We start from the raw sequence: 27,186 nt of genomic DNA, 5'->3' as shown, positions 1-27,186 counted from the left end.
CTTTGTGATCTTGAGTTCAGCTTTTCATTGATAATGGAATCGGCAGTGTAAAATACTCATATTACAAATTTCAGCAATTTTCCAAATTTTTATGCATCTACAATTGCAAATAATATTATTGATGTGATTTTGCAAAGTGTCAGTCATAACTAATCTTCTGCCATGATAAAGATCAGTGATATTTGTTTTGCACAGTTTAAACTGATCAATCAAAAAATGTTTACAATTAATACACTTTTAACCACATTGTTTTAACATTTGCAACTGAATTTTAGCCAGTTTTATACTTTCAGAAAATAAAAATCTTATTACAATAAGCTATTCATCCACAGTACATATTTCAATAAGAGTCGATATTTTGAAATAAAAAGAAGAGGTTATAATAATATAAATTCATTTTGAACAACTACATTTTCTATGCAAGGGTTGCTAACTTGAACATCAGACAGTTTCATTTATTCTATTAAATAGTTTTCCCCTGTTACCATTTGTCTCTTTAAGTTACTGAATGACCCTCATATTAAGGGTTTATCCTTACTAGAGCAATTTTCCAATAAATTTTCACTCATAATATTTAACATAAAAGAAAAAGCTTATTTTTTTACAATCATAATTTACAGACCACTTATAGAAATTTGAATTACATACAGTTATATCAATTTTCACAAAAGAACATTACATAGTACAGACTTGTCTGTACAGCTGTTTCACAGTGAAGTCATTTTATTCTTCTCTAACAGATGTCTGTAAACTGTCATCAGTTTTAACAAATTTCTTTTTTCCTTCACTTCCCTTTTACAATCACATTGCTAATAAAAATTCTGAAAGTATATATGTTCTATAATCATGTAACAAAAAAATGTTCAATGAAAAAGTTTCATAACTTTACTGAGCTGAAATTTAAAGATCATTAAACAGAATATCAGTTCAGGTTACAGATTTTTTTCTAGATTTAGATAACTGTATAATTTAGTATAACCATATAGTCTATAATCATACAGTTTTCCTAATTTGTATAAGAAGTAGAAAATTTCTATTTTTATTTCAGAAATTTCTTCTTAAAAAAAAAAAAAAAATGGCATTACATTTTATTGTTAATCTGAACAAAGATTTCAATAACTGAATATCCTTTCTTAAAAACACAGTAAGAAAAAACACTATTTTAGCATTACTGCAAACATTCAAGCTACAACGATCATTGCATTCCTTGAAGAATTAGATAAAATCCCTTTTTTTGAGAATTCTGATCAACAGAAATTTTTAAAACTTTTAAAGATTAAAAACTGTTAAAGATTCATGAACAAAAAACAGGTGTATGAAAAAATATTAAGGTTTTAATTGGTTTAATATCTCTTAGATGAGGTGTACAGTGTTGATTTAAGGCTAGAATCAAGGAGCAAAAAGGGTAGTTTTAGTTGCACACATGGCCATAGATTGATTCCTATCTTTCCTCTTGACAGCGCCAATGATGGCAAAGATGGTGACTCCTGAACTATAGTTACAATTCACTATGCGTTCTGTAGAATATTTAATTGTGATCCTCAAGTGACAATAACATTTGTCGATGGCAAAATTAGTTTGAAAAAAGTGGATGTCTGTGTAAAGAGTGCAGAACAACCAAGGGTGTGTCAGAAGAAAATGTTGAACATGTCAAGAAGACTTTCCTGCACAGCCAAATTGTTAAAAAAGCTGGCCATGAATTAGTAATGCAGAAATGAAAGTGTGAAATGTTTTAAGGAAACCTTTACATATTCATCCACACCATATACAGCAGTTAAGGTTTTGGAGCATACTGACTATGCTTTATGTCCCTACTTTGCAATCAAATTGTTGCACCATGAAGATGACTTTGTTGATCGTATTATGTTCAGTGACGACTTAAGCTTTCAGCTTAATGGAAAAATTAACACACATAATATTTGTCGGTATCTGGGGGTAGGAAATCCTCATGAACTCTTAAAATGTGAAAAGGCCTCCCTAAAATTAAATGTATTCTGTGCGATATTCTGACAACAAGTTTGTGGGTTGTTCCTTTTCACTCAAGCAAATGTTAACAGGAGTTGCTTATCTGGACATTCTGGTTGGCTTCCACATGGCTCTTTCCTCAACTGCAACATAGACCAAAGAATATTTTTTGGCAACAAGATGGTGTACCTCCTTACTGATGTAATGCTGTATGGAATGGGTGAGCGACGTTTTCTCCAATTGTTGGATCAAATTACATGGACCCAATGACAGAGCTTGTTTGCGATCGCCCAGGTCATTTGATCACATTCCATGAGATTTTTTTTTTATTTTGGGGTTTTATAAAGGATCTTGTGTACATGCCTTCACTAGCTACTGGTCTACCCAATTTGAGTTACAAGTAAGAGTTGAGGATAAAAGTAACTGTTACTTCTACTATCCAGACATGCTGGTTAAAGTATGGGATAAATTCTCTTATCAGTTGGATGTGTGCCATGTAATAAAAGGTAAGAAAAACTGTAAAAGTTATTTAATTTTATTTGTGATTCATTAGTGTAAATCAAAGTAAAGAGCTGTCAAGCAGCTTTAAAACCTCAATATTTTTTTGCACACCCTGACGTCGATAAAAATGAATGGAAAAACTGCAGTAACAAATTTAATATTCCAATCACTTACTTAAGTAAAATAAAAGAGAGAAGGCACTATCTCTTAAAAAGAGAAAAAAATTTTACTTTCAACAGATAAAAGTGAAATTCAACAACAAATAAAACAATAAAAGTGAAAAAACATACCTTTAACTAAATAATCTTCTAACATTGGTAATAGCTCATGTATTGGGGTTGTATAATCACCCATTGCTCTGTTCCATATAGATATAAGTGCATCATGAAGATTATGTTGCCTACAAAGAGTTAACACTTGTTCGATATCTAGACATGTTACATCCACCTTTAAAACACATTGTTCCAATGCCTGAAACAATAAATTTAAAAGAGTTAACATTACTTAAAATTTATTAAAAACTGTAAATGAGACTTTAAAATTGTGATACTTGTTTTTCCTTATAAATTAATTATAATTGCTTTCCTCAGTTTAGTTAAGCATGTTGTTAATGATGCCTATCTTAAAAAGATTAAGAAACCAATAACCTTAAATTATATAATCAAATAGTATATTTGATGTATATTGTATCAAATTTACTTTGTTTTTAAAAAGACAAAATTAAATAATGTATTGTTCAAGAGAGCTGAAATTTTGGTTATTGATGTTTGTGCAAAGTTTGCATGTTTGTGGTTAAAGTTTTTATATCTGAGACCTGTTTGTATAAGTGATTGTATTTATACATGTAGTACCAATATATGTGATTTACATTTTAGGTAAATATGCTTCCAGTCTGTGTAATGCACAGTTTTGTACAAACACTGCAGTTACGTATTAAGTGTGTTAAAAAAAATAACCAAGCTTTTATCTAAAAAGACTTTTACAAAACACTGAAATAAATTACTTCAATGTTAGTAAAACTGACGAAAGTAAGCAGGATTTCCTTCACATCTGAAAATAAGTTGGTAAAAAGATAAAACAAGTCAAGAATAATAATGAGAAAAAACTTTTAAACCAAATAAACAAAGCCTTTATTAAAATTAATTCTTGCAACTACCAAACACTGAAACAATAATTAAACAAATATAATCTACCAAAAAAATACATAACAGATAACAGTGAAATCCTGGCCAAATATTTCCAAAATTCATTAAATTGTGTGAAATCTAGAGAAACTTTTAATTTTCAAATAACCAACCATAATACAGAAAACTCCACACCTCCAGATTTGAATGAAATTCAAAAACTTTACTAAAGAAGAATAATAAAGCTTCTAGGGAAAGTTCAATTGTAGCAGAAATGTGGAAGAAGACCAACATAAATGCAAAAGAATCCCTAGTCAAAAGTTTTAGCAAAATATGGAATAACGAAAAAATTTCCAAAGACTGGAAGACTGCACTCATCCACCCACGTCATAAAAAAAGATCTCAAACAAATCCAAATAACTAAAGGGGATTTTTTCTTTTGGAAGTTACATACAAACTTCTACCTAAAGCTCTTCTTAATCTTGCCGAACTTCAACTGGATTCACAACAGGATAAATATCAAGGTGAATTTAGGAAAAATATATCTTGCGCAGAGAGAATGTTCAATCTCAAAAGTATTACGGAATACTGTTAATGTCAAAATAAATATATGTTATAACTTTTATTAATTTTTAAACAGCGTACAATTCGGTAGATAGAACATCACTTTTTTCAACATTAACAGAATTAGATTTATATAACAAAACCACAAACTTAAAGCAACATTAACTAACACATACTCTAAAATAAAATTTCTGGGAGATTACCTGGTCTTTTTCCCATTGAACCTGACGTAACACAAGGAGATGGACTTTCTCCACTACTTTTTAACTGTGCTCTTGTAAAGGTAGATAGACAAAAATAGTGGAATAAGACTGGGAACTAAAGGACTAAGGATTATTAACTGTTTAGCTTTCACTGATAATATGGCATTATTAGCTAAAAACAGGAAAGAAGCTGAACAACAAATTACAGAATTAGAAAAACAAGCTGCTAAAATGGGATTAAAAATTGTGTTTGAGAAAACAGAAATTTTGACTAATGATAAAAACTGCCTGAATTTCCTTAGTATAAATAATAAAAGAATAAAGTTATAATTTCAAGTATCTTGGAGAATGGATCAGTTTGAATTCTTTAGATAAAAAAGGGTTAAATGTTACAGCTAATAAAATAGAATTACTTTTCAACTAACAAAAAACACATATAACAAACAGTCTTTACCACAGAACTCAAAATTTTGACACTATAAAACTGTGATAAAGCCAGAAGCACTCTATGTAGCAGAAACCCTAAGACTGTGCAACAAAAGTCTACTAGAAAATCTAGGAAAAAAAGAAAGGAAAATTATAAGAAAAATTTTAGGCCCTAAATTTCAAAATAATGAAGTAAAATCAATTAAAAATAACAAACTTTATACTAAAATTGAAAAATTGTCACACGATAAGGAAATGAATAGCATTTTACTCCCATTTATTTAGAATGAATAACAAATTTCTGATTTCTTCCAAAGTAAAAAAACTAAAGGCAAACAGTTCACACAAGTCCATGAAGACCTAAAAAACCGAAAAAATTATAAGCCAAAGAGAATATTAAAAGATGAAAACAAAAGGTTCCAAGAGGCACAGGAACAGAGCTAAATTTCTGAAGAACATTAGAAAGAGGTATCAGAAAGAATAAAGAGGTACTGGGCAGATAGAAAAACAGAAAAAAAGAAACAACCACAAATAAATAAATGATCTAACTTGTTCCATGCAAAAGTATTTGGAAAAAAATGGATGTTTCCTCCTTATTGCAGGTTTCACTTTATTTTCTAGCATGCCACAGTAGTAAACATTGTAGATTATACATTTTTCTTCCAAATAATCGCTATAAATTGGGCCTTTACAATCCTAAAACATTGTTAGCATCACTTTACCAGCTGACACTGAGGTTTTGAATTTTTTCCTAGTGGGCAAACTTGCATGTTTTCATTCCAAACATTGATACTTGGATTCCAGCTTAAAACGATGAATCTCAGTTTCATCATGAGTTATTAATAATTATAATTAATTTACAGCTTATACAATCACTTAATCTCCTTTAAAGTACTCTCCTTCAAATTGTACACTTTTTCTAATACCCCTTTCACTTTGAGAAGCAGGTCTGGAATGTACTTTTTACAATAGCTTTCAGGGCACTCTACAAATTTTCTTTTAAGGACTCTATTATCTCAAAGCTCTGTCTTTTTAATGGACATTTTGATTTTGGAAGTGAAAAGGTCAGCAAAGGGCTAGGTCAGGTGAGGGATTACACTGACTGAATCTTTTATACAAACTTGCAAATTAATGGTGGAGCATGGACTGTTACTATTATAGTGAAAGAACCAAAATTGTCATGTAAAAGTTCAGGTTTTTTCTTCCTCACATTTTTATGGAGATGTGTGATGACTTCTAGGTAGTATTGGAAGTAGATTGCCACAGAAACTGCACTAGAAAAATGTAGTGAACAATGCCTTTGATGTCAAAGAAGACTGTTTTAACATCACCTTTGAGTTTGAACAATTTCTGTGTGTTTCTTTTGGTCTATGAAATGACTCTCTGACCCAATGACTATGTTTTCACATGATACCCAAGTGTCATAATTGATTACTATCGTAGACAAACAGGTTTTTTCATCATTTGCAGAATTCTAAGTTCCTGACAGATTGCTACACGACTGGCTTTCTACTCTTCTGTCAAAAATTTCATTACGGGCAGGGTAGAAACGTGATGCACTCTTAATTTTTCAGTTAGGATTTCATACATGAATAAACTAAAATCTAGTTTCTTCTGGCGTCACATGAACTATTAAGACATCAATCTGTTCTCACCAAATTGTTCTTTTGAGCAGTGTGGGGTGTCTTTGTTAATATCAATGGCCTTCCTGAACAAACATCATCTTTGGTAGATTCTCGACCACTTTTAAAACACTTGAAATATCCATATCATTGTGTGCAACTTGAGAGTCCACCCTGTAAGTCTCTATAATCATTTTGGTAAGTCTCTATAACCAAAAAAAAAAAAAATTTGGTCTTTTTTTGAACAGACCTTGTAATAAAAAATATTTAAATTTAATAATGATGATAAGCACACAAATTTTATTAAAGTGTTTCAAAAAAACAATAAGATTTAAACTTTTAAACAAAATCAATTTAATGATTACATAAACATTTATCATCTAAAAATATATTCAAATACTCCATAAATAACACTGATCAACATGATATTTGTCTCACAAGTACTAACAGGTGTACTTAATGCAATTTTTTACCCAGTTTTCAAATATGTATTCAAAATTTCTCCATAACCCACAGTTTTTTTGTTATTTTAATTTTTTTAGATATTTTAAAACATTTTTTGTCTATTCAAGTAAAAGCTCCTAGAGGATTATAAATATGATGGATCCAAATGAGCTAATTCGAAGAGTAGTGTTGCTACTGTTATGCAGGTTCAGACATGTATAAACATGTACAAACGTGATCTAGTGCAGCACACATTCATCAGAACAATGGCAGTTGTGAGATAGCAGTGAACCAGTACACACATCATTGTGAATACTTTGTGTGTCTAAATTATTATATATTGCATACAACTTTATTTCTTTTAATTAGTCATTTTTTACAAAATGCCTAGAGTTTGTTTAAAATCATCCTAACAATTTTTGTTATGTTATGTGGTAAAGTGACGCTCAAGTCCCAAAGGTGAAACCTTACTCCATTAGTAAAAAAGTGTTATGAAATTTAGTTTGGGTGTACAGTCGGGGACCAAAAAGGGCCTGGAACCCACATATCTGTTGTTTATCATTTTCTAGGCTTCTCATTGTGTAGAAAATTGGCACATGCCACTTGCTATCCCTATGATTTTGGAGGGAACCCAAAGATCACTCTTCTGATAGTTATTTCTGATTAACAAACATTATAGGGATTACGTCAAAATCAAAACATACAGTGGTATATCCTAACTAGTAATCTGCAATGAGACCAGTTCCACACTACGAAGAATTGCCCATATGTGACATTAGCCTCTAGAAAGCCTCTAGAACATGTGACATTAGGTGAAGAGAGCTCAGAGTCTGATAAAAATAAGAAAGAAAAAGAAACAGGTTCTGGTGATACAACTTTTAAACAAAGCAGTTCATCTATGCCTCATTTACTAACTCAAGAAAATCTTAACGATCTCATACAAGATTTAAAGTTATCCAAAAAACAGTCTGAAATGCTTGCTCCCTGATTAAAAGGATAAAATCTTCTTCAAAAAATACAAAGATATGTACTTATCGTAATCGTCATTCTGAATTTAAAGACTATTTTTCTGAAGAAAATGGCCTAGTGTTTTGTAATGACATTTCTTCTATTATGGCGACACTTCGTAATGAACATAACCCAACAGAATGGCACTTGTTCATTGGTTCCTCTAATGTTTGTTTAAAAGCTGTGCTTCAGGATAATGGCAATAAATTCCCATCAGTACTTGTGGCTTACTCTGCTAGTATGAAAGAAACATATGAAAACTTTAAATTTATATTGGAAAAGTTTCAAATATGCCGTGTATGAATGAAGTATTTTTGGGGTTGAAGGTAACTGCACTTATTCTTGGTCTGCAGCTTGGTTACACAAAGTACTGTGGTTTTTTGTGTGAATGGGATAGTAGAGACAAAAAAAATCCATTTCATTAGAAAAGAATGGCCTAAATGCAAAAACACTCATTCCTAAACAGAAAAATGTGAAACATGACCCATTGCATAATCCTAAAAATGTGCATCAAACTAGGATTAATGAAGAATTTTGTCAAGGCCATGGACAGTACTCCTGGTTTCATGAACTTAAGACAGACGTTTCCTAAAATTAGCGATGCAAAAATTAAAGAAGGGAATATTTGTGGGTCCACAAATACGATCACTAATGCAAGATGACTGAGGAATTATTGAATTCACTGGAGATAGTGGTTTGGCAAGCACTCAAAGTTTTTTGGGAAATCGAAAGGTGGAAAATTACCATCAAATTGTAATATGATGGTTTACAACCCAAATTTTTATCTTATAAAAATTTGGGTTGTAATATGTCCTTAAAAGTACACTTCCTGCACTCGCACCTAGATTTCTTCCTGGCAAATCTTGGCACAGTGAGGGATGAGCATGGGGAACACTTTCATCAGGAGATTTCAGCTATAGAAAAGAGGTATCAAAGCAAATGGAATCCTAATTTGCTGGCCAATTATTGTTGGACCACCAAGAGGGATGCTCCACAGACGAAATATAGCAGAAAATTGTCATTTCTTACTTTCTAGGCGACTCAAATGTTTGAATATTATGTAGTTAAGAATGCAGAAAGTATTAAAATGTTTGAAATTATAAATGAAACCTTGCATGATGGGGAAAACCGATATATTTGAATTTAGAAGAAAAAATACTATCAGAATCACATGTTTTTCTTCCTGAGACAAAAAAAATTCTTTCTTGTTCCCCAGAGTAATACTATGACTAAGGAGGAAAGTTTCTTCCTGAGAAGCAAACTGCAATGGTCTTTTTCGTATTTAAGTTACGATTGTTACACTTTGACCAAAAAATGTTCTTTCTTTTAAACAGTTAATGCAGAATTTTGCAATACTATTAAATAATTAACTTTATACTTTACCACAAAAATATCATCTATACAAAGGGTAAACTGATTTAAATTAACAAATTGGATATCTTTTATTAGCAGAGAAAGGTGCTTATAAATTTTTAACAGACTCCAATAAAATGACAAAGTTTTTATTCAATTCACTTATATAATTTTTCTTTCTTATCAAACAGATCAGTTTTTATAATTATATTTTTATTTTGTATATAAAGCTTCTCTAGTAATCCTGGTACAAGTCACATAACTTAAATTGAACATTTTCTTTCTATACATTAAAATCAATGCTATAATTCCCATGTTCACAATCCTCTTCTTTAAGAAAATTACTATCACTGCTACATTCAAGACACTGCTTTATTTTGATCATAAAGACAAATTACAAAAAAACTATGTGTTAATCAAAAAACAAAAGATCATCTAACAAATTTAGGTAAAAACAGTTTATTGAAGAAAATAAAAAAAACTATGTTATAAGCGTTGAGTCAAGAATGCTTATTGCAGAAGCAAAAAAAGGCAAAGTTTTTTTAAGAGGGATGAAAAAATTAGTGAAAGATAATTCTGATAGAGATTTCTTCTAAAAAAAAAAAAGCAAAATTTAAGTACTGAGAATCTCTTGAAAAAAAGAAGTGAAAAGTAATGTAGGAAACTTAGAAAAAAGAACAAGATGAATTGTATAGAAATAAAAAAGCACAGATAAAAACACAAGAACAGGATCAAATTGTACTCATAAATGAAAAACTTTCATGTGGACACTACATGATTTCCTTGAACGCCTATTAAATTACATATACACATTTTTTGCTGGAGTTCATTTTAACTTATTTCATTTGAAAGCGAGATACAATCTTCCAATTCTTTAATAAAGTGTACAGTTACATAACTGCTGGAATATTAGTTGTTATTAACATCAAATATTTATACAATTACTAATCCAACAATCTTACGTGAAATATTAGGATAGAGTAAAAGTGTCTTTATTATTTGTATTACTAGATCAGTATTATTTGACGAGGGTAAATCAAATGTAAAAAAAAATATACAAAAATTTATTTATTGAAAAATAAAAAGCAAATATAATTATTTTTCTACATAGTTTCCTGCTTTAGAAACACATTTTTCCCAGCGAGAAGGAAGGTTTTTATTGCAGCATCATAGAATGAATCTGGTAGTTAAGAGCCAATTGCACACAATCCCTCCACGCCATCATCATCTTCAAATCATTGCTCTCCTAGAGCTTTTTAAGCAGCCAAACAAATGAAAATGGCAGGGTGATAGGTCCAGGCTGTAGGGAGGACAATCAAGTTGAATCCAGTGCATTTCTTCCAGTTTTGAGACTGTTAGAGCTGCAGTATGGAGCCTGGCATTGGAGGAGAATGGCCTCTTGAATTGGCTGGTCTCATCTTTTGCGGTGATATGCAGCCCTCACCTCCTTCAACAGCTCGCAGTAGTTAGCAGCATTGATTGTGCAAAAAATCAATGAGCAAAATGCCTCGCTGGTCGAAAAAACGGTTCAAAGAATCTTGCCAGCTGACAGTCGAGTCTTAGCTTTCACTGGGGTTGCCTCCCCTTTCCACCACCATTTCATGCTGGCTTGTTTCGACTGAGAAGTGTAGTGGTGGACCCATGTTTCGTCACAGGTGATGATCCAACTCTAAAATGCATCACCTACTTTCACAAACATTGCTGTAAGCCTCTGACAGACTTCCAAACATCTTAACTTCTGATCTGTGGTCAAAAGGCGAGGGACCCATCTGGCACGCGCATGCACACACACACACAAACACACTTTACAGAACTGTAGGTCGTTTGTGATGATCACTCTACAGCTCCCGTAACTTATTCCGACCTGTTCTGCAATTTCGGATACTCCCACCCACCGATCATCTTCAAAAATGTCTTGAACTGCGCAAATTTTTTCATCTGTAATGCTGGTCTGAGCATGGTGATTGTATTCCTGATTTTCCACTCATTCTTGTCCTTCCTTGAACTCTTAATGCCAGGCAAACACATGAATCCTTGACAATGTTTCGTCCCCAAACTGTACAGTTAATCTCCGGAAAATTTCCATCGCTTGAACTCCTTCACGAGCAGAAAATTTTATAATTATATGTTGCACAGTGGAGGGATGCACCTATTGCTCCAACATCATGAGCATTAATGACAAATTGGTTGGGAGTGTGGAATGGCTGGCTCTCCCCACTCCTAATGACCCCCACCCAAGCATACTAGAAGCCCCCTGCTTCTAGTATGCTTGGTTAGTTGGGGCCCAGTCCTACCAACCATAGACGCTCAGGAACTAAACTCCTGTTTATATTTGATTTGCCCTCGTATCTTCGTGAGTTGCTAACTAACAAAAGTTTCAGATTTCTGATGTGTTGTATAAATAAAAGTTAATAATTCCATTTAGTGAATTCTTGTACACTGGTTACAAATGTTAATTTCTACCTTATAGTGTAAAATATTCAGTTTTTATTATTGGATTATGTGGTGAATAATCAAAAATGAAAAAGAAACAATCGTACAGGAAAAAGAAAGATAATATGAAGAAATATATCTAAAAAAAAACGACAAGAAGATGAATATGACGAGGAAGAAAATGTTAAGAACAAGGAAAGAATACAAAGATTAAGGAGAATGATGAATATACAGAGAAAATTTGAAAACTAGAGAACGTGTACACAAATTAAGATCAGAAGAATTATATCAAACCAAAGAGCGATTAAATGATTGGCAACAAAAAACAAACAAACAAAATGATGATCAACTCCAACTTAGGGAGAATATTGTCTGACAATATCAGAGGAGTAATGAACTACAAGATAAGAATTTTTTTTCAATTTATTAAAGATTGGGCATGTATGTGTCAGTGTAAATGTTGTTCTTGTGACGGTCTATTTATCAGTCACTCTTTAGTTAACTTTAATGTAGATAAAATGAAACAAAAAATTCCAGAATAATTAAATAAAATTAAACAGAAATTAAACTAGAAAATCCAAAAATAATACGATTCTAAATTATAATTTTCAATATTAAATAATAAGATGTTTCACCAAATCTATTACATATACACATATGTAAATAGATATATAATATATATGTCTATTAACTTACATATATACATTTTTAAAAGTACTTAAAATCTTATTTCATTAATAACTTCTGATCTTTTTTCATATTTTTATTATTATTGAAAAATTATTATTTATTGTAAATTTTTTTTTATAATCTCAGGTTAATAATTATTAATAAATCAATATATTTAAATTAAAAAAATAGTTTAAAAAAAAAATTAAAAAAAAAAAAATTGTTAAATAAAAGGAGATTCAATGAAAATAAGTACCACTTATGATATATCATTGCAAAACTCTCAATGAGGGCTTATTACTGCGGTTAAGAAAAAGTGCAAAATCCAATTTTTTTTGGATTTTGGGCTTTTTTGGACACTTTTGGTTCAACTGATTGCAATCAAAAGGGGAGGTACACATCTAGATGTTATAACAGTCCTAAATATAAAATTTCAACATCCTACGACTAATCGTTTTTGAGTTATGCGAGATACATACATACGTACGTATGTACATACAGATGTCATGCTGAAACTAGTCAAAATGGATTCAGGGACTGTCAAAATGGTTATCTCTGTTGAAATCTGAAAACCAAAATTTTTTGTGATCACAATACTTCCTTTATGTTGTACAAGGAAGTAAAAATATTATAAAAATTTCCAGAATTTTTCACAATTGAGAAGCTTAATGAGCAGAAAGCAGTAATCCTCCCCTCAATATAAAATGAAAAAATATGTCACTGTCTAGTCAATCTGAACATATCTTCAATGGTTTTTTTCATTTAGTCATTGTTTAATTGTTTAGATTGCATTATTAATTCATAGATATACACAGACTGATCTCATTATGATATTTTAAGTATTTTTGAGTGAAAATTGATTCTAGTTTATGATAAAAAAACTACTATACATATTTCTGCAATTGAAAAGCCCAGCATATGTTTACCTAGTAGCTTCTTAAGGTTGTTTCTTTGTAGTCCATTTCTTAATTTTTTCAAGATGCAGTAATTACATTAATTGTGAGTGACTCCTCATTTAGGTACCACTTTTCTGTCGCCTTTCCAAATTTAAAAAAAAATTAAATTAAAGAATGTAAAACAACTTTTAAATAAAATGAGATTGGTTTATAAAAATTGCACTAAAAACTATTAACATTAAAATCATACTTTTCAAATAATTCTTTAAATTTGAAAGTCTTTGCCAAATTATGACTAGTAAATTGGTAGTTGTTTAATTTTGGAGCAACTTCTCTACATTCTTCAATCAAAATTGAAGAAGAATTAAAGACTGCTTTCATTATTTATTTTATTTTATTGAAAGAACTTTTGCTAGCAACTGCAGTTTAATCCAGAAAAGATTAGTTTGGCATGTTATTAAATTTTATATTATTCTAATGTACTGAGTTTATAAAATTATCAATCAACTGAGAATACTCACAGTATATTAGATATGTTAAATAAAGTAGAAGATGGCTCAGTGCACAATTGAAGAGCTGTCAATATAGATAGATATGTAGTCACTGTTGTTTTGTATAATTATTGATATTTATTTGATCTAAGGCTTCAGTTTTAAGAACATCTTAACTTACTGGAAATTTTGGTCATATACTCATTTAAAGTGTCTTGCTGATCATTCAACAATTGAAAAGAGAACAGTAGAAAGCAGAATATCTTTAAAAACAGGTGGACTGCAATTTTCTCTCAATGCATTCATGTCTTAGATGAAACAGTTATATGTTTTTGGAGAGTAAGCGTGTTATTTTTAACTGTGTCAGTATCAGAAGATTTATAAGTGCAAATCTCTTAATCTCTGATGTTAAATATGGGTTGCTGGTAGTTGCTCATTAACCAGGACAGGATAATCCTAACATGCATAGAATAAAGAGAAACAATTCTATTTTTTTACATAACTCATAAACAACCATGTTAAATAAAATAAATAATTTGGAAGAAATTATTTTATTAGCTACCAAGGAAAATGCACATTTAAATACTGTAAACTATATCGTTCAGTTACACCACAAAATTGAAGACTAGTTATAAGGTGCTATATAAGTACATTTATCATATATGTACATACAATAGCTGTCACATCCCTAATGTGTCAGCCAGCCTGTTTAAATAGATTACAATATTAACAATGTAAAAAATTACCTTCCAATTTTCAAGATGCTGAAGATGTAACACAAGCTGCTGCATTATTTCTGGTGGTAACCAATTTACTTTACCTTCTAATACCTTATTTTCCATACTGTGCAAGAAAATAGCTTGTCCACCACTATCTCCATCTAATCCTTCCCATAATTTATTGAACACTACATCTCTGAAATTAAACAAATACATATACAAAGATAATGTATACACTTATAATTATTAATAAACCACTTTTAGAATTGTATGAAAAAGATTGTAAGTTATACACATGCAAAAAAGACAACCTGATGAAATATTTGAAAACTACAACATTCTAAGTTCTGAACAATGCATCCTGAAAGTATCATTGTATCCTAAAAGTATCATTGCATTCTGCACCATCCGATTCACACATCTTTGATTTTCTATATTTTCCATTACACACTGTAACATATCCATAGGAATTATGATAATCTTAATAATTTTTTTTTTTAAGTTTAATGTTTGTGAGAGTGGACCATTAAATGTTTAGTCTTATATAGCCCCACAAGAAAAATCACTAACATGAGATCTGATGCACAACAATGTCACATCTGAAATAACATGATCTGGAAACAACTGTTTAACTGCAAAGCAGTGCGACAGATTTTCCATCCTATGGAAACCACAAATTTAGATTGATTTCAGATTTTTCCATTTGGAGAGTCAAAAATTCTTCCACCAGTAGGATACATTGCTCTGATGTAACAGTAACAGCATTCCCATCATTTTTCACCAAAAAATACGGATTAATTATTCCAGAGAATGCTATTACAAATCATCCAGTGACTTTAATACTTGATGCATTTCATTAGGATTGTTTTTGCTCGATATTGGAAGTTTTTATTAGTCAAATATGTAAGTGGAAATTAGATGCATTACTCATTTGTGTACTGTGACTAAGATATTTGTTAACATTTATTATATTCAAAAGTGTTGAATTTATTTAAAGTGTTCTCTAATTCTGTACTTAGTGGAGGCTGAAAAAAATATTATATTATATATAGTTATTTAACGTATAGAGGAAAAAGGAAGGAAAAAATGGACTATAAAAAATTTAATCCAAATAAATTAATATATATATATATATATATATATATACCCAACATTTCTTTATTTACCGGAAGGGCTTCCTGTTCAATACCGAACTATTCTCTTCAAAATTCCGCAGCAAGACTTAATCAGCTGAGTTATTTATTACTTTTATAAATATGATTTTCTCCTCCTTTATCTCTCAACAGCAGGGATGAGTCTTCATAAAAATTTTATGAATATTCAAAATTAAACTTAGTCTAAGTTTTAAGCAACACTATAGTAATCTCTTATAACATGTAATAAAACAGATACGAGGGAAACTTATGAGGTTACTAATGAGAATGGACAGAAATGAACTGATCTCTTTTTTCTTAAATTTAAGATTGGGTTTAAGTAATGAACCCAGGTTTTAATCTGTAAGCAGATAGCACAGGCTTATGGTGATACATATAGTTGAAGTGTTAGCAAAATTTTCTGCCAACAATTTGATTGTAATCACAATTTTTAAGATAAAATTTGACATCAAGTCCATACTATTCATCTCTTCCATCTAAAAGCTATTAACATTAAATGTTTTCATTTGTTTGCCCATCTTAAAATTTTATAAAAAAATTTTTTACTCACTTTTGATCAAGTTGAATACTGTAGTCAATAATTGTTGATATTGCTTCATGGTAACTAATAGCATCGCCAGCTTCTAACACTTTATCAGTGTACATAAGCAATGTATCTATCATCTAAAAAAAGGACAAAAAAGTTCTAAAAATAATATTTATATTAAAAAATGAAAATTAATACAGCAGAGATTTTAAATGCATTGTTTTCAATACAATAATAATTTTCAAGAATGGTTTGGATCCGAGTAAGGAGGAGATTATGAATTATTGTATTGCATTCTAATCAGTGATCTCATGTCAATCTGTACTCCATGGGTTTGATCCATGCAAAAAATAAAAAGGGTAGATAAATTTCCAAATATGACTGATCATATTATAACCCATACTACTGCACTGGTACCGGTACTACTGTATGGTACAGTACTACTGTACTATAGAGTTTTATTTAGAGATCTTAAAGGATGTGGGTCCAAATTTCTTAACCTAAGTAGTAATTTACTTTATAATTAGTTCCAGCAGTGGCTGATCCTTCTATGTACAGACTTAGTATCTACCTCCCTGTATATATATCAACTTTTTACTTCCATTGTATGTGTCAAGATATAATGAACATCTTGACAGGCATCAGGTTGTAATGGAGAAACAGAAGAAAAGATGGTAGCTGTATAGTTAGTCATGGTTTATGTTATCTCAGGTATAGTAAAAAATGGAGGCAGTATGTAAACTATATAAATCATTTACAGGCCTTTGATTCAGCCCCACATTCTTGAATAAAATAGGTTCTATTCACTGTTGTGAAACTCATGTACAAGATTATATCACGTGGAATACAAGACTTCTTCCCACATCCCATCTAAAACTAACATATAAATTACCAATAACCATTTGTAAGGTAAAAATTGAGGTATCATTTGGAGAGGTACTCTTGATTGTTCTCTAATTTAACATAGTGTAAAATCCTCTATCAACTTTATTTAAATTGACAAGCAAATGTTTTAAATTATACCAGCAAGTACATTATCAGTTAGTTACCTCACATTTAGAGGTAACATCACGCTGTTATCATATAATTATGATTAAATATCTGACAACTTGTTGAAAAATCCACTATTGAAATATGCATAAGGTTTTCACTAGATAAGTATACGGCTAATTCCATGAGTAAGAGGTCAGTCATCTCAGATGAGGATTGTGTTGTGCTTAGTATGGATGGTGATCCTGCAATTGTGGTGGCTATAAAACATGGTGAAATCTATAAATATCTGGGAATTATGTAGGGTAAGCTAAAACGATTTTAAAGAAGTCCTAACATCAGACCACAAGGAATGAGTAAAAACTATCATGTAATCATAACAGAGCAATCAAATTGGATAAAGTCTACAAACATCTCTGTAGAATAGCTTATTGCATATACCTTCAGTATTGTGAAATGGGCAAAGACAGACTGAGAGTTTATGTGGAATTCATGAACAACTGTGCACACCATTAGTGTAATTCATCTCTTCTGGCAAAAAGAGCGAGTGATATCAGATTTCTTTCACATGCATGTTTAATAATAGTTCTCAGAAACTTTTTCAAAAAAAAGCACTGACAATATATTTCATAAGAAAGTGGTGATACATGATGTTGGAATAATGCCACTCTATCTCAATTGTGTTTACTTTCAACCTCTGGTTGAACTACCAGTGATGCCAAAAAAATATTTACTTGGTAGGCGAGTTAGTTCCATGGGAGTTATTTGCATCTATCATTGATTACGATGTCTATGAGGTGCTTTCTTCAAATTGTTAGAAAAAAGAAAAGCAGTACAAAACACAATGGAAAGAGAGAGTATTAAAATATGGATTTTTTAATAAATCATTACCTTAATAAACTGAAATGATATAAAAAAAAATAAATAAAAAAAAGTCTGTATTTTACCTTGTCCCTTACAAGTCTTTGACGTACTTTCCGATGACCTCTTAAACCAAGAACTGCTTTACCACGTTCTTTTAAAAAATCCATTCCTAACTTCAGAGCTTCAGCATACATGTTCTGAAAATAAATTTTCAAATAAATAGAATTAATAGCATACTGTAACACACTTCCTGCATTAGAAGTAAACGATGTTCTCAATTTAATTCAATAGATCATACAAAATCATAGCAAACAACTACATGTGGAACAACATAATATAATAAATTATAACAAAATTCATTATAACTCCCTCAAATGTTTTGATTAGCATCTTAATGCAAGAATTGTTTGAAACGTAAATAATTGGTGACCTAAAAGGCAGAAGTAACATAGTCACAAAATACACATTGTAATGCATTCCACAAGATACTGCCACTGCAACTAGTTTGACAGGTCATAATGTGAAATTCTGTGCACATATATATATATACACACACACATATACTAGCCAGAACCTGGACCCTCAGGGCTCAGGTCAGCCTAAGCAAATCCCAGAGCCAACTCAGGGGGTTCTTGAGGCCCCCTTAAGGGACCTACCCCCATTGTCGCAGAGCTCACTTCACTCACCATTCTTGATTTGCCAAGGGGACTGGCATCCTGGACACCCACAGAACTTGCTTTGTTCACCATTCCCATCTACCCAGAGGCTCCACCACTTGGGACACCCGTACTGTACTTTATCCTCATGGCTGTGAGAATAATACTGATAAATAATAATTATAGTATTCCAAATTTATAGAAACTTGAAAAAGGAACTAATTTACAAAAGATAAGTTAGGTAAATATAGTACACACACCTTTGTCGACAAAAAATTCATAACTTAATTCTTTGGCACAGTGTCAGAAATATAATAAAGAAGTAAAAGGATTAATCTATTTTATCCTTAATGAATATCTTTAATTCACAACTTCACTCTCCTTGGGAGTGAAGAAATAATGAATATTTTTAATATTTTGACCTTTAAGGGAGCTAGGGCCTTGGTCAATGGCTAAAAACCTTCATTGGGAAACATGAATGTATCCAGAAAATTTAACCTACTTCAACCTACTAATAAATACCTTGTTTAAATTTTGAAAATCGGACGATTTTTTGCAGAGATATTATAAGAGCACCCCATTGCACCTCCCAAAACAGCATCCCATTTGTTACCATGGTGATGATTGGTCTAGCCTTACACAAGGTGCTTGCATACCTCACCACTCTAGCCTCACACGCAGTCCCCACAGGTAGCCCATTATTGTTAAACAGAAATTTATTTAATATTATTTTACTTAACATAAATCTAATATTTTTATAATATTATTCATTCAATCGATTCAAATCATTCAGTTCAAACCTAGCTCACACTGTGAGAGGTTCACAGTTCACAATTCATTAAAGTTTGTGCTTCACCTGGCAAATCTCCAATACTGAATATGTATATAACTTTTTTTCAAGATTTTTCTAGATGAAATATATCTACAAACCTTCTCAGTTATGTCAAGAAACATGGGCAGAAATTTGGTTGCTCTGATTTAGTTTTTTTATTTATCCCAAAAAAACAAAAAGCCTCTTCCTCTTTACCCATCCTATACACCACCCTTTATCCTCCCTATATATATATATATATATTTGCTTCAGTAAAATCAGGCTTCATTTAAGAAAAAAATTGTATAACACAGTTGCTAAGTCATTAAAATTAAAGAGCTATTGGCAGAAGTCTACATATTTACCAAATTCAAAAGGTTTTGATTCTTACAAGACAGAAATTCTAAATGGATAGCCTATTGTGTGTAAAATACCTCACAAAATATTGGTGTGTTTTATGTCTATATGCTGTGAGAGTCATTTGCATAATGCAGCAGTAATAGGATATGCTCTACTTCCCTGTTTCTGGTTCTAAACCAAAAGCTCTCGTCAATACAGCAAGTCACTTATTGCATGTATGTCAGAATAACATAATTTTACACTATCATAACATTCCAGGATTAAAACTTTTTATCCATCACAAAACACCTTCTTGCAACTTTAAATATAATTGCTGTTTCAAACAGTATACTTATTCAAAATTGTTACAGATTTTAACGGTTAACGTATGAAATTCTGGATACTTGTGAAGTGAAAACCATGCTTGTATAACTAATTGACTTTACTTTAACTCATTTTACAACAATTTTTTTTTAAACATTGTAACTGATTTAATGATTTTCTTTTTTAGCTTGAAACAGTCATAATATTTAAAATCACATAAAAATAAATATAATTTATAAAAATAATGATCACAAACCTGTTCAATAAGGTGGTTTATTCTTTCAGTCCACGTTCTAATACTGATTACATGAAACGAATTTGTACCTAATAATAACATCTGATTACCAAAACTCTGTACAGTATTATAACAAGCACGTTCACCAGCAAGAGCCTAGAAAAGAATAAAAATAAAGTAGGGCTTAATTTAATCAACATTCTTTAAACAATAAAACTCATTATAATTTTTTTATCTAGAAAAATTATATTTTCCATACCATAAAAGTAACACCCATAATAATCATTTTTCAGGATTTATTGAAATCCTTCAGCAATAATAGTGTATATAAAGTTCTAAACAGAAGTTGTAGCTGAACTGTTCAACCTAAAATTTTGAGACTACTTTTATCTCAGTTTTTTACTGAGATAAAGTAAATAACACCATCTGTTTATATAACAAGTGCCATCTATTTACATTGTGTGTGTAGTAGCAAATTTGAAATGGATCTTACTTTGAAAACATATTTTGTAATAATACTATGTTGAAATTTTGTGTCACACTTCTATTTTTATGTAATAAACTATGTAGATATACTGGTATTTTTTATACTATTGAACTAAAAATTATATACAGCAGATCAAGAATTTTGATCTGTTCTTTAAAAAATGTTTACATGAATGTGAAAGTTACGGAAAAAGTAATAAGTAAAGTTAAAGTAAAAGTATTGTAATAATTCATACTTCAACATCTGGCAATTCTGTTGAACAATCTTGGTCACATTAGGTTAATAACCTACTGTTAAAAACTCACCTTCTGCCTTTTCATGATGAATTCTAAATATACATAACTAAATACATACCTTGAATTGAAATTACCTTTGAGCAATGGATAGCAACATTTTATACAAATCAAACAAAACTTTGTTTATACTGTAAGTGATTAAAACTGTACTTTTTATTCAACTCTTGAAAGCATTAGTTTCAAAACTTAGACAATTTTTTTTATAACATAATGAACAAATAACATCTGTGATTATAGAATGAAAAGTAATAAAAAGTTAAAGACGAAAAAACAAATGACTGATTCATGAAAGGTGTGCTATACCACCCAAATTCATCAAAGAACACAGCATGGGCACAAAGTTTCATCAGCTGCTTGAAATATTTAAAAATAAAAAATATTTAAATTCGATGAATATTGGCAAAAATATTAATATTGTTAAGATTAACAAATTGAAAATGTGTGGTTTCCACACACCATTTCTCTCAAACACTGTCTGACGGTTTATCAAATTGAAGTTTTGCTTGTATTTAAATATGTAATATTTTTCCAATATATTTAATTTTATGACACTATTAATTTCTAATATTTCTAAATTTGGGTTAATATCAGAAATATAATGTTTATTGTTTAATAGATGGTCTGCCATATGAGATAAACAAAAATTTATTTTTTTGTAATTTATATAATGCTCAAGAAATCTAGTTTTATAGGATCTATTTATTTTCCCTATATAAATAACATCACAATCATAAAATTTTTTCTATATAAATATCACAGTCATTATAATTAATTTAATTAATCCCACATAAATTGTTTATTTTATTATTACTGTTATTAGTTTTGTTTTTAAATATTTTATTCGTGGTTATTAGGTTTGTATGATAGTTTAAATACTTCTTTATTGTAATTTTTAGTAATGTTTTCAGTGATAATAATAGCATATAAATACTTTATGTATATCTTTTCACTCTTTTGTGTCTTATTATATAGAGTATATCATGAAGTTTTCCTGGGACTTTCATAACCTATTCTACTCGTGAAAAAATGGAAAAAGTTCATATAAACATATGTCCCAAAATTCTTCATTTGCAAGTTCTGGTACTGAAAGATTTCACTTGGGTTTCTCAACTACCCTGGTGAAATGAGTTTGTACTGAAATTTTTAAAACATGAATTAAGGGGCAAAATTAGTTATTTCTTATGGTTTTTAACCTGAAAAATCAAATCAAATAAGTACCAGAACTGTATCTGCAGTAATGAATGAGAAATCTGGGGTGAAAACCAATACTGGGGTAAAATCTCTGTTTTTTATGTTTGACATACAATAACTTTGTTAAATGGGTAAAAAACACAATTAGCAAAGGTGGAAGTATTATATTATAAATCATGTTTATAATAAATATTATGTTTTTAGACAATGTACATTTTCTTTTCATTTCTTAATCTATAGGTGGGCCAAAGCAATACCTCAATTTTTTTATCTTTAAATTAAATTTGGGAAAACATGATTTAATGAATTAGGTTTTGAGAATAATATCTTGTAAATGCTGACCTCTAATGCGTTTACAAATCTGGGCTCCTTTAACACATTTTGCATTGTTCAAACCAATTTTTCTTCCGGTATTGCCATCATTTTGGTTCAATGTTGTTTTTAGCTTTTCTAAATTTTGGGGCTTATTGAGAGACTTTTTCTTTCAAACAGTCCCAAAGAAAAAAAAATCAAGAGCGATCAAATCCAGTGACCTTGGAGGCCAACAAAAATATAAATTTCTCAAAATTATTCAATTTTTAAACTTTGATCTAAGGAATTCCATTGTGGCTTTGCTGATGTGAGCCGTGATTCCATTTTGCTGGAACCAGACCATTTTGATATCTCCCAAGATTTGGAGTGAAAAATTCCTCAAGCAATTATGAATATCTATCATTATTCACAGACACCAAAACAATATTTTCTTCAAAAAAAAAATACGATCCAATGATTCTTTGTTGAGAAACAGCATACAACACTAATTTTTTGCACCTGTAAAGGACATTCATGTGTAATTTATGGATTGGCAGTACCCCAAAAACGAGCACTTCATTGTAAACATAGTCACTAAGGTGGAAATGGACTTTGTCACTCTTCCATAAATTAGGCAAAAAAGAAACGTCAGAATCATTCGAGTTGATAAATTGCCAGCAGTATTTCAGGCAAAATGGGTTTGAGTCCATTTTATAGGCTAATTGGATTTTATAAGGAAACATTTTTAAATTCTAGTGTAATATTCTGTGCAATGATGTTTGACTAATGCCTAACTGAATGGAACATTTTCATATTGAATTGTGGCATCTTCTGAATACTGTTCCATACAGACTCAATATTTTTGTTATTCCTGAAAGATCTTGGTCTTCCTGATCTTCTGACATCTGCCATTGATGCCAGTCTGTTCAAATTTCAAAACTATTTTGTGAATGGCTGTGCCAGAAGGTGATTTTTCTAGTTTTGTAAAACTTTCTAAATTTTAATTGTGTTTTAAAAACACTCCTCAGACTTTCAAAGTAAAAAGTCACTATTTTCATTCTTTCATGGAGAGTGTATTTTTCCATAATGGGTCCCGTTTTTATTTAACTTTAAATCTGAAATAAAAAAGATTATCGCATTTTAATAATAAAAAAATTGTAATTTGTTTCATAGGAAGTGATCTTTGGACCACCAGATATTTTAAGTTTACTAAAAATAATTTATTCTATTAGTTATTTCTGTGTAGGGGTACAAAAAAAGAGATGAGGTAAAAATATACTGCCACAATTCGTACAATAATATAAGAGACTTCTACAAAAAGACAAGAATAAGTATTTACAGTTTTAATAAATCAACTTCACTAGTCTACTGAGTAATTAAAACTTTAAAAAAACTTCTTTAAAAACACATCACAGACTTACCATTGCTTTGCTAACATTTCCACCAGTAGCTAATCCTTTAAAATGACTTGAATTATACACAAGACCAACAGATGATAAATCAGTACTTTCTAATTCTTCTCTAGTCCTAACATCAACTAAATGGAATGCTTCTGCTGTATCTAACAAAGCAAGCGTACGGGCATTCATCCAACGACAACTTATTAAAGAATAACCAAGATTTAACTGTTGTAAAGACATACAAATAATCCTTCCACTTGATTCTACACTAACCTGCAAATTTTCAAAAAGAAATTTATTATTTTTAAATTACCAATAATTTGAAATAAGTATATAAATAATCAAACTAAACACACAAGTACAATATATAATTAAAAAAAAACCAATATGATAATTATAAAACATAATGGAAAGAATATTTATAAAAATAACACAGGTCAACAATATTAAAGTTGTTTGAAAACTAATAACTGATTCTTATAAATTTTTGTGTGCTGGTTTCAGTAAAAATAGTCAAAAAATTCTATCACGTACCATTTTTTCACTAGACCAATTTATTAAAATATTCTCAAAATTGACAATCAATATATTTTATTTATAAAACAATGAATAAAATATTAAACCTGTGTTAATTTTTTTGATATTTTATTATTGGTTTGGTTATATGAAATGAATATAAGTAGTGTTCATAATTTTGGTTTGATACAGTAAGATGAGTGACTAATAAGATGATGTAATTAATTAGAGTCACTTCACGAATCATTTTTATCAAGCTATTAGCTAAGGTAATAACTCACTCATTCCTACTCCCTTTCACTCTACTGAAATAAATATAAATCAGTCGCAATTTCAACATTGTGTTGAAAGGTTTTACTAGTGTTAAATAATTTTCTAAACCTTCTATAATGTTTAGTTTTCTTTCATTTTTTGAAGTTATTTTATTTGTGGTGTCCTTGTGTTTTTACATTTCAAGATGGCTTCAAGGTTGTACTAATTCACCTAATAACTTCTGTAATATTTGGAGGGAGTTTGTGGTGAAGAAACATAAAAAAAATTACAGACTTTATTAAAAAAGTGTACTACGCCTATTTTGAGGTAAAACTTGGTAACCAAGATAAAACACACGCCCGTCATACAGTGTGTTCAACTTTGTGTGAAAGAGCTATAAAAATGGACAAAAAAAGTATTTTTGGTTTGGAATACCAATGATTGGGAGAGAACCACGAAATCACAGTGATGATACTTTTGTTCTTGTAATGTACAAGGGTTCAATTTAAAAAATAAGAAAGAAATTGTGTATCCAAATTGTTATGTCAATACACCCTGTATCTCACGGCCCTAGTGTACCTGTACCTTCAGTTCCAGAAAAACTAGACAATATACTGAACAACTCTGAAACAGAGTTGCAGGATGATGACAATGAAAATAATGATGTTGATTTTATTTCTGGTAGTTCTGAACCACAACTTTTTTCACAGCATGAACTGAATAACTCAGTCAGAGATTTAAGTCTTCCTAAAAATTCAGCAGAACCTTTATGATCTAGATTAAAGCAAAAAGGTACTGGCCACTGGCACTTCTTTCTCATGGTACAGAAACAGACTTCTTTACTCCGTACTTTTCTGAAAATGGAAGATTAATTTATTGTAACAATGTTCCTGGTGTAATGGAGCAGTTGAACATAAAGTATGATGTGAATGAATGGAGGCTGTTTATCGACTCATCCAAAAGAAGCCTCAAAGCTGTCATTCTTCATAATAGCAACAAATATGCTTCAGTACTGGTAGGACACTCCATGTACCTGAAAGAATGCTACAAAAATTTAGAATTAGTTCTGTCTAAACTGAAATATTGTAATCATGAATGGATAATATGTAGTGACCTAAAATAATTTCTATGCTTCTTGGGCAGCAGGGAGGATACACCAAATATCCCTGCTTCTTGTGTGAATGGGACAGCTGGGAAAAGAAAGAACATTGGACCAGAATGGCTACATAGGGTATTACTAGAACCTGGGAGCAAAAATGTAATATGGAAATGTTTGGTTGATCCACGGAAAGTCCCTCTACCTCCACTACACATCAAACTGGGATTAATGAAACAATATATAAAGGCTCTAACTAAAGGAGAGCGTTTCAAATACATATGCCATAAGTTTCTACAACTTGGGTTGTTTGATGAGCTTGAAGGTACGTTTTCTGCATTCTCATATTGATTACTCCCACAAAAATATTGGTGCTGTAAGTGATGAACAGGGTGAAATATTTCGCCAAGATAAGAAGCAAATGGAACACAGATATCGAGGAAGGTGGAATGTGAACATGATTACAGACTACTGTTGGTGCATCCATAGAGACGATCCACAAGCTGACTACAACAGAAAAAGTGGTTTGAGAAATATTGAAAGGAAAAGAAAAAAAGCAGTACATGTCTTCATAGAGGTAAGAAATGTACAAAATCCTTTCTTTAGGTCCTATTAGTTTTTTATAAATAGAAGTTTTCCATAAGGAATACATATACAATATGGCTTTTTTCAATTTTTTTTTTTTTAGGATTGTGAAAAATTTTTACGCAACAGAAAAAAATGATGGCCATATTTGAAATCAGCGCACAATATAACATAAAAATCAGTTATCAAATTATAAACAACTTTCAAATCCCTTAATTTTGTTGACCTGTATAATGTATACACTTCACTTCCTGCTACTGTGGTAAATGAGTCTTCTCAGACTTTGAATGTCTTGTATAAAAGCACAGAATAATGTATTAGTTTTTTTTTATAATGCAATTATTTGTAAAACTTTATAAATAATTTTTCACTGAAATCCTATGTTAACTAGATTTTTTCTTTATTACCAGCCCTTTTTTAATGATTGCAATGCCAATATGGGATATTTTAACTTCAACGTTAGAGTCAATCAATTGTACTAGGATAACGTTTGAGCATTTTTTCTTTTAAATAACACCAAAGAAAAGAGTTTAGGAGATAGGTCTGATATCAAGGTGGCTATGGACCAGCAGGGAATGACTTTCTCCCAAAGAATTTATGTAGCAAAAACATTCTGTTAATGGTGTGTGAGCTATTGCTGGTTCAACAGATCACACACCATTAACAGAATGCTGGTTGCTGCAATCAGCAATCATTCACCTTCTTCCAGCAACACTACGAAATCAATAATCTGCTGGTAGCAATCAGATGTAACT

General features: G+C 30.6%; 1 protein-coding gene across 1 annotated transcript in view; it reads right to left on the bottom strand.

Annotated features, from left to right (window-relative positions):
* The window catches only part of Vps8 (vacuolar protein sorting 8), a 112,466-nt gene that overhangs the window by 50,832 nt on the left and 34,448 nt on the right, over positions 1 to 27,186 (bottom strand). The window contains exons 8-13 of the mRNA XM_075364591.1: positions 24,004 to 24,255; positions 20,339 to 20,473; positions 18,036 to 18,149; positions 16,123 to 16,235; positions 14,446 to 14,614; positions 2,757 to 2,937 (exon numbers count right to left, since the gene is read on the bottom strand). Coding sequence (XP_075220706.1) covers positions 2,757 to 2,937; positions 14,446 to 14,614; positions 16,123 to 16,235; positions 18,036 to 18,149; positions 20,339 to 20,473; positions 24,004 to 24,255 — 964 coding nt within the window. The remainder of the gene's footprint in view (positions 1 to 2,756; positions 2,938 to 14,445; positions 14,615 to 16,122; positions 16,236 to 18,035; positions 18,150 to 20,338; positions 20,474 to 24,003; positions 24,256 to 27,186) is intronic.

This window comes from Lycorma delicatula, chromosome 4 (assembly GCF_047948215.1).
Source record: "Lycorma delicatula isolate Av1 chromosome 4, ASM4794821v1, whole genome shotgun sequence".
Lineage (NCBI taxonomy): Eukaryota > Metazoa > Arthropoda > Insecta > Hemiptera > Fulgoridae > Lycorma > Lycorma delicatula.
Note: the sequence above shows the minus strand (reverse complement) of the source record. Positions and strands in the feature narration are given on the sequence as shown.